The 8,965-nt window shown below is 43.5% G+C and overlaps 2 protein-coding genes across 2 annotated transcripts in view; one reads left to right on the top strand and one right to left on the bottom strand.

Annotated features, from left to right (window-relative positions):
* Positions 1–5,786, bottom strand: part of LOC102870850 (39S ribosomal protein L32, mitochondrial-like) — a 39,199-nt gene extending 33,413 nt beyond the window's left edge. Inside the window, exons 1-2 of the mRNA XM_006879817.1 lie at positions 5,781–5,786; positions 5,590–5,735 (exon numbers count right to left, since the gene is read on the bottom strand). Coding sequence (XP_006879879.1) covers positions 5,590–5,735; positions 5,781–5,786 — 152 coding nt within the window. The remainder of the gene's footprint in view (positions 1–5,589; positions 5,736–5,780) is intronic.
* Positions 5,787–6,009: 223 nt separating this feature from the next.
* Positions 6,010–8,965, top strand: part of FAM151A (family with sequence similarity 151, member A) — a 12,926-nt gene continuing 9,970 nt past the window's right edge. Inside the window, exons 1-2 of the mRNA XM_006879816.1 lie at positions 6,010–6,049; positions 7,682–7,828. Coding sequence (XP_006879878.1) covers positions 6,010–6,049; positions 7,682–7,828 — 187 coding nt within the window. The remainder of the gene's footprint in view (positions 6,050–7,681; positions 7,829–8,965) is intronic.

Genomic DNA, 8,965 nt, shown 5'->3' with positions numbered 1-8,965 from the left:
CTCTTATATACTGTTGGTAGGATTGTAAAATGGTGCAACCACTCTGGAAGGCAGTTTGGCATTTCCTGCAAAAGCTGAACATAGAAATTCCATGCGACCCAGTTATTTGACGGCTTGGAATATTACCCTGAGAAAATTAGAACTGAGATACAAATGAAGATTTGTACTCCAATGTTCACAGCAGCCTTATTCACCATCTCAAGATAATGGAAACAGCCCAAATGTCCTTCCACAATCAAATAGATTGAGAAATTGTGGTACATTCACATGATGGAATACACAGCATGCAGGAGCAATGATTTTGTAAATCTTTACCTAACTTGGGAGGAACTTGAGCACATTATGCAAAGTGAACTAACTCAGTCCCATAATTACAAATATTACATAAGACCATTATTGTAGAAATAGTTAATTTGTAAAAATGATATGAAGATCCAAGGGGGCAAAAGTAGGAATAAAGGGGTGGGGTGGGGGAGTTTAATCATAGGGTTGTACAATTTGATGGACAGAGGGAGGGGTGGGTAAAGGAAATGGGAAAGATCCAGTGTGGAAAAACAATGTATATGAACTTTGTAACCAAGCCAGTGTAAATATTTCTTTAAAAAAAAAAAAGAAAGAAAGAAAGAAAAAAACAGGCTGCTGGTTGGTGACAGTACTTCATGACAGACAAGTTATTTAAATGATCTTGCCAAACAATTGGATGTTGGGAGTGGAAACCTGAGGTTTGCTGATGAAACAGCCATGCTGGAGAAACCAAAATTGTGCCACTCCCCTTGCTCTCTTCTGTGATGACCATGGCCTGAACCAGGGTCACTTTAATCTTCAAACTAACATCATTGCATTTCAATAATTTGGAGAGGCCCATGACAGAGGACTTGCCCAATGCAAAAGAGACCTCCGGATTTTCTGACTGTTGGTACCAACGATGCTGATTGTTGACTCAAGCAACAGAAAATTGTTGACAATTTCAGTCTTTTCTCCATAATGTTGCTTATCAGTCCAGTATTCAGGACTTGTTTTCCTTGATTTTTAAGATATAATCCATATTGAATTTTTGTAGCAATACTTCAAGACTGCTTCACTTTCAGCAAGCAAGATAATATTTTGTATATTTTCTCTAGCTGCCCTTTGAAATCTGTTCAGGATTTTTTACTTCCAACATTTCTTCCTTTTGTTTTGGTTTCTTGATGATCTAACGTATTGTTTGTTTGTTTTTCTTGTTGTATACCACAGGAGGAGATTGCCCCTCTTTCTCCAAGAGAGCATCTAGTAGATTTGAACCACATGCCTTTGAGACTGCAGGGCAGCTTCTTGCCACTAGGCCACCAGAGCTCCCTGCTGTAATGTACTTTTCATAGTCTCTTCTGACATCTCAGATGCAAAGCAAGTGATTAAAAAGAAATTGATTGAAAGTAATTCAAGGAATGAGAAGCAACATCCGACTGTTTAAAATTTTAACTGGTGCACCACAAGATAAAGGTAAACAATCCAATAGAAAAATGGGCACAGGTTATGAACAGACACTTCATCCAAGAAGACATTCAGATGGCTAACAAGCACATGAAGAAATGTTCAAAATCTCTAGCTCTAAGAGAGATGCAAATTAAAACAACTATGAAATAACATCTCACCCCAGACAGAATAGCAAAATTTAACAGAACAGCAAGCAACAAATGCTGGTGAGTTTGTGGAGAAACTGGAACCCTTATTCACACTATTGGTGGGAATGCAAAATGGTGCAACTACTGTGGAAGGTAGTATGGCGCTTTCTCAAAAAGTTGCAAATAGAGATATCATTTGACCCAGCAATTACACTACTGGGAATATACCCCAAAGAGACCATAATTGACACCCAAGCAGATATATGCACACCTATGTTTATTGTGACTTTGTTCACAATAGCAAAGAGTTGGAAACAACCTAAGCGCCCATCAAAAAAACTAATGGATAGAGAAGCTGTGGTATATTCACACAATGGAATACTACACTGCATTGAAAAATAAGGAAATCATGCAATATTATTCAAAATGGGTGACTCTGGAGGACATTATGCTGAGTGAAGTATCTCAGTCACAAAAGGACAAATACTGCATGGTGCCACTGTTATAAAACAGGACTGACTTTGGGGTTGGGGAGAGACTGAGAAAGATGGGATAAATAATGTATACTGCATTGAAACAGATGAGGGAGAAAACTGTTTAAAAGGGATATGTGATTAGGTATTTTTGTCATGACAGGAGTCTAGAGCGAAGGCTACATGGTGGAGTGGACCTGGGGAAGGGTTTGTAAAACAATGAAGAATTTGTCTTTTACTTTTCCAAGAGGGTAGTGTACTAGGGGGGAGGGCTGGGAGGGGAGAAAGTGCAACAATGAATGAATGGAAATCCAAAGTCTCTGTAAATTTTTATTGAAATTAATAAGAAATTTAAATTTTAAAAAAGTTTAACTGGGTTTTTGCTAGGTTTGCTTAAATCACAGACCTTTTTACTTTTCCGTCTCCTTTCATTTATACATGATGTGCTGGATTAAAGCATTTTCACTTGAGATCGTTCAGATTGGGAAAGTCAGCTGATGCAGACATTACAAGGCCCACGCTGTTTTTGTAAGGTACTGTAAAGTTGAATAAGACCCAGAGCAACCCTAAGAACAACTTACCTGAATCCTGTCCTATTCTGTGCCCTCTTTATCATTTCTGACACACTTGAGCCCATTGCTGCTGTCATTGTGTCAGTTCCATCTTGTTAAGGGTTTTCCTCTTTTATCAAACCTTCACCTTTCCAAGCATGAAGTCCCTTTTCAAGAAATGACATGACCAACATATGTGAGATGAAGTTTCATTCAAGAAACTGAACTCTCTGCAGAAGAATGTGACATCAGGATTGGAGGAAGATTTATCAATAACTTGCGTTACGCATTATTTCAATTTTACTTGCTGAAAGTGAAAAGTATATGAAACACTTGTTACAGAAGATCAAGGACTACAGCCTCTGGAGTAGATCATATCTCAACATCAAGAAAACAAATGTCCTTACTACAGGACCAATAGTCAACATAATCATGTTGTTATTATGTGCTGCCAACTCATCACCGAATCATAGCAACCCTATGTACAACAGCTCTGAAGTCTATGCTATTCTGAGCCAGTCTCACTGACTCTGCGACACACCTACCTCCATTGCCTCAGTTACTGTATCAATCCATCTCATCCAAGGTCTTCCACTCCTGGACACTGTCCCTTCACCTTTCTAAGCATAATGTTCTCTTAGGACCAATCCCTCCTGACTACATGCTCAAAGTATGTGAGACAGAGTTTCAAAGTCTTAGCCTCCAAAGAGAAACTTGATTTTACCCTCTCCATGATGGACCTATTTGTTTTCTTGGCAGTCATGGTATATTCAAGACTCTTCTCCAGCACCACAATTCAAAGGTATCAATTCTTCTGTCATCCTTAGTCATTATCCAGCTCATAACATTATAATAGATGAAGAAAGGATTGAAGCTGTCAATGATTTCATCTTGCTTGGATCAAAAATCAACACCCTTGGTATCAGCAGTCAGGAAATCAGGAGACTTATTATATTGGGCAAGTCTGCTGTCAGGGGTCTCTCCAAAATACTGAAGAGTAATGATGTCAGTGTGAAGACTAAGGTACACCTGATTCAGGCCATGGACTTCTCAATCATCTGCAATGCATCAGAGAATTGGACGATGAATAAGGATGATGGAAGAATAAGTGATGCCTTTGAGTTATGGTGTTGGAGAAGAGTCTTGAATATACCATGGACTAGTAAAAGAACAAACAGATGTCTTGGGGAAAGTGCAGCCAGAGTGCTCCTTGGAGGCAAAGATGGGGGAGTTTCATTTTTCATACTTTGGTCATGTAGCTAGGTGAGGCTATTCATTGGAAAAGGACATCATGCTTGGAAAGATGGAGGGTCAGTGAAGGAAAGGAAGACCTCAATGAGCTAGATTGATATGGTGACTACAGCAATGGGCTCCAGTGTGTCAGAGATGGTGAGGATGGGCAGGACAGGACAGGGTTCAGGCTGGCTGTTCACAGAGTCGCTGTGAGTCACACTTAACTTGAAGACACCTAACAACAACATGCATCTGAGAACTGGACAATAAATAAGGACGGCAGAAGAATTGATGCCTTTGAACTGTGGCATTAGAAAAGAGTACTGAATACCCCATGCACTGCCAAAAGAATAAACAGACATGTCTTGGAAAAAGTGTAACTGGAGTGCTCCTTAGAAGCAAGAATAGCAAAGCTTTGTCTCACATACTTTGGGCATGTTGCTAGGAGAGGCTATTTCTAGAAAAAAGCCAGCATGTTTCGAAAGGTAGAGGGCCAGCAAAAAAGAGGAAGACCCTCAACGAGATGGATTGACACAGTGACTCTAATAATGAGCTCAAGTATGTCAGAAATTATGAGAATGGCACTGGATAAGACAGGGCTCAGATTTGTTGTTCCTAGAGATGCCATGAGTCTCCTGGACTCCAAGGCACCTAATAACAACAACATTCCTTGAAAAGGTTACCCTTGATACAAAGTCAGAAGACCCTTCCATTACGTTAATTATTGTTGTTGTTATGTGCTGTCGAGTCGCTTGCGACTCATAGTCGCAAGAGCCCTAAACCCTGCTCTATCTATCCTGTGCTAACCTCACACCTACTTTCATTACCCCAATCACTGAGTCAATCCATCTCATCGAGGGTCTTCCTCTCTTGCACTGTCCCTCCGCCCTCCCAAACATGATGTCCGTCTCCAAGGACTGGTCCCTCCTTGCAACATGACCAATATATGTCGGACAAAGCTTCAGAATCCTTGCCTCCAAGGAACAGCCTGGTATCACCCTCTCCAGGACGAATATGTTTGTTCATGATATATTCAACACTTCTCTTCAGCACCACAGATCAAAGGCATCAATTCTCTTTCTGTCATCCCTATTCACTGTCCAGCTCTCTCACACATAGCACGCAATTGCGAAGACAATGGCCCAGGTCAGGCACACCTTAGTCTCCAACCTGACATCATTGCTCCTCAGTACTCTGGAGAGGTCCCTGACAGCTGACTTTCCCAATGCAATTCATCTGATTTCCTGGCTGCTGGTACCAAGAGTGTTGATTGTGGAGCCAAGCAAACTAAAACTGTTAACTATCTCAATCTCTTCACCATCTATAATGATGCTGCCAATTGGCCCAGTGGTGAGAATCTTTGTTTTCTTGATGTTGGGCTTCAATCCATATTGAAGGCTGCAGTCTCAGCTACAGCAAGGTTGAGGCAAATTACAACAAAATATTTAAAATGTATCAAGGAAGGTTTTGCCAAAATAATTCTCTTAGGCTAAAAGGACATTTGTCATTTTAAAAACATTTTTCATTGTTTTCTTGCCTGGTATACTATCAACCTGAATCTCAGATAATCATCCATAATCTTGAATGGAAGGAAAAATCTTGTCATGTGGGCAGATCTAATCTGTCTCCAACCCTTGCCTGGCCTATGGAACTCCCTAGGGCAGGGCAAAGAGCCCTTGGGTTAACAGAGATCGTGTCAGTCTTCCTTTGCCTTGGGAGGAAGCGGCTTGCGCGAGGTCTCTATCAAAGCCTGGCAGCTCTGACACCAGTTTCCTGATACCCGAGTGAACAGGTGTGGGAGTGGGTGTTTGGCTAAATACTCTCTGCTGCCTCTTATTGTGCTCAAAGGTCATCTTGAGGGGCCGCAGAATTTTCTGCTGGGAGGGTGGGACAGGAGGAGGGAGGAAGGGCCCAGGCGCTACCGGCATCTCCGGAGGAGGGCTGCTTGAGTCGAGCAGCTCAGGGGGAGGACAACTGGGGCCCCCAACCTCCCACTTGGTCCCAGAAGCAGAGAGCATAGAAGGGGCTCTGAGAAGGTGGGATCACTCACCAGTCAGAGGCATCATGGCCTGCCCAGAGGTTTGCTCGAGTCATCAGAAAAAGTGGACAATATTCTGCGGTGTCAGTGTGGCTCTGGTGTTCGCTTTGGCGATGGCCTTGACCTTCACCTTGCAGTACCACAAGCATTCAGGTAAGAGCCATTCCTCAGCCCTCATCCACTTCCCTGATTGGCGCTTCTCCTGTCTCTCATCCTCACTGACACCCGTTCTCATTCTCAGCTCCATGTGCCACTCTCATCCCGCAGCCCTGCCAAGACTTCATCCCCAATAGACAGATCCCCTGGGCCTTTTCCCTTCCTCTTACACTAGTCTGCAGTTACCTGTAGACTTCAGCTCTCAGCCCCACTCTGTGCCTGGTGTGGATATTCCTTCTTGGTGGTGGTGATGAGGTCATGCAGATTTCCCAAACTCTGCACACCGAGAGCTGAATGCATGCTTTCCTCAGGGAGGGTACGTGCGTGCACGCACGGGAACCCTGGAGCCACTGTGATCCCTTCTCCTTCTCCTCTCTCCTCCCAACCGAAGGTTCTCTCTGCCTTCTTATCATCCCTTACATTTTCTCATCCAACAGAACCTTGGTGGTACTGCAGTTAAATGGTTAGCTGATAACTGAAAGGTCAGCAGTTTGAAACACCAAGGAGAGAAATGTGGTTATCTGTTTGCAGAAGATTACCGCTTTGGAAACCGAATGAGGGTTGCTGTGAGTTGATATCTACTTGATGGCACATAACAGCACCCTGTCCCCAGCAACCCTGCCACATTGACTCGTCTCAGGATCTCCTCTGTGAAGATCCTCAGCCTCCTGCCTGTTTTCTCTAACTTTTGCTGTGTACACGCCCCTCTTGCTACCTTTGGTGTGCAGCTCAAACAGCTTGGCTATATTCAAGACCATTTGCAGCCTGCTCAGAAGTTTCTCTCCCAGTCTTGCCCTATTGCTTTTCTCTGCATTCCATCTGCATTCTCTGCCATTCCTTTATAAGGAACTACTGTCTTTCCTAAGAGTAAAGGTAATCCCAAGGCTTGCTTTCATTGTCTAGAGTCATGTATTTTCCATTTCTGCCAATTTACACCCATCCTTCAAGGGCCTGCTTCAGTGTTGCTCTCCAGACCAGAAACTGCCCCTCACCAAAACCTAACACCAGTGCCATCAATTCTATTCCACTTATAGAAGCCCAGGAGTACAGAGTAGCATTTCCAGGGCTGTAAATCTTTATGGCAGGCTGCGCCTTGGAAGCAAGGATTCTGAAGCTCCCTCTGACGTATTTTGAGTATGTTGCAAGGAGAGACCAGTCCTTGGAGAGGGACATCATGCTTAGGAGGGTGGAGGGACAGCACAGGAGAGGAAGACCCTCAATGATAAACTGACTCAGTGACTGGGGTAATGGGGTAGGTGTGTCAGATGATAAGGTTGGCTCAGGATGGAATAGGGTTGCTATGAGACTGCACATAACAACAAGAACAACAAATCTTTATGGAAATTGACTGCAACATATTTCTCCCTTGGAATAGTTGATCGATTCCAACCATTGACCTTCCGCCTAGCCTCTCAGTGTTTTAATCCCAAGGACTCCGTTTATTCCAAAGCCCCAGGAACCTACTATTTATCTCTCTTGAAGTACTGACAGTTGTACAGTTTCACTCTCTCTCCTATTTAGTGTTCCTGACAGATAATAGGAGCCCAGGGGAGGGTCTGTGGGATGAAGAGAGGGTGGTCGTGGCCTGGGACTGCTGCAGACATCCATCCCCCCTGGTCTTTATTCCAGACTGTGAGCCTGAAGAAGTCTGCCGCCCTGACGCAGACATGCTGGACTACCTTATAAGCCAGGGCCAGATCAAAGAACGGGACGGCCTGCTCGTCACCTGGTACCATCGTGCCAACACCAGGGCAGAGATGGAGGCTGCCCTAAATGGTAAGTTGAACCACTGGGACAGGACAGGCCACTTGGGGAGTGGAGGAGATGAAGGGAGAGCAGAGACTAGAATAAGAGAACCCTTTCGTTGGCTGATAGGCAGCTCTGATGGTCTAGTGGTAAGAAGCTGCTCTGCAACCCCAAAGGTGAGGCTTTTGAACCCACCAGCTGCTCTGTAGGAGGACGGGCAATCTCTTCCCATGCTATTAATTGTCTCTGAATACCCACTAGAGAGTCACCTATGGTTCTGACTCAATGCATACAACAACATAAACATAAGGCTGGTGACTCTTCCTCCATTCCTGATACCACAGAGAGTCCAGCTTTTCTAATTATCTGCTCAGCCTACAGATTGAATAGTTATGGAGAGTGGATATAACCCTGATGCACATCTTTCTTGATTTCTTTTTTATTTCTTTTACCTTTCTTGATTTTAAACCATGCAATGTTGCTTTGCTTTATTTGGACAAGAGCTTCTTGGTCTAGGTATAGGTTTTGCATGAGACAAGAAAGTGGACTGGAATTCCCATTCTTCTCAATGTTAGCTACAATTTGTTATGACCCACACAGTCAAATGCCTTTGCAACAACCTGTGTTATGCAGATGACACAACCTTACTTGCTAAAAGTGAGGAGGACTTGAAGTGCTTGCTATAGAAGATCAAAGACTACAATCTTCCAATATGGATTGCCTCACAACATCAAGAAGACACAAGGCCTCACCACTGGACTGACAGCAACATTTAAGACAGATGGAGAAAAGACTGAAATTGCCAACAATTAGTCCTAGCAGCCCTGTGGTTAGAGTTTGACTGCTAGCAAAGTCAGGGGTTCAGACCCATCAGCTTTGCCTCAAGAGAAAGAAGAGGAGCATTAGAAACTTCATGGATATTTCCACTTTATCTTTTTTTTTTTTATCGCAGCTGTGGGATCCACTTTGTTTTGGAGGTCCATATGGGTCAGAATCAACCCAATGGTGGTGGGTTTGCTTCGATTTTAGTATTTACAGAGGACTTCTTATTCACCACTCACCAGAAAAGGACAGCAGTGAGCTGGACTGAGAGGATGATTAATGCATAGTAGCTTGTGAGGCCTCATTCCTGTCACCAAGCCCATGCCTTCCGACAACCGATTCTTC

The sequence above is a fragment of the Elephantulus edwardii genome, unplaced genomic scaffold, assembly GCF_000299155.1.
Source record: "Elephantulus edwardii isolate Elephantulus edwardi_28Jun2011 unplaced genomic scaffold, EleEdw1.0 scaffold00005, whole genome shotgun sequence".
NCBI classification, from domain to species: Eukaryota; Metazoa; Chordata; class Mammalia; order Macroscelidea; family Macroscelididae; genus Elephantulus; species Elephantulus edwardii.
Note: the sequence above shows the minus strand (reverse complement) of the source record. Positions and strands in the feature narration are given on the sequence as shown.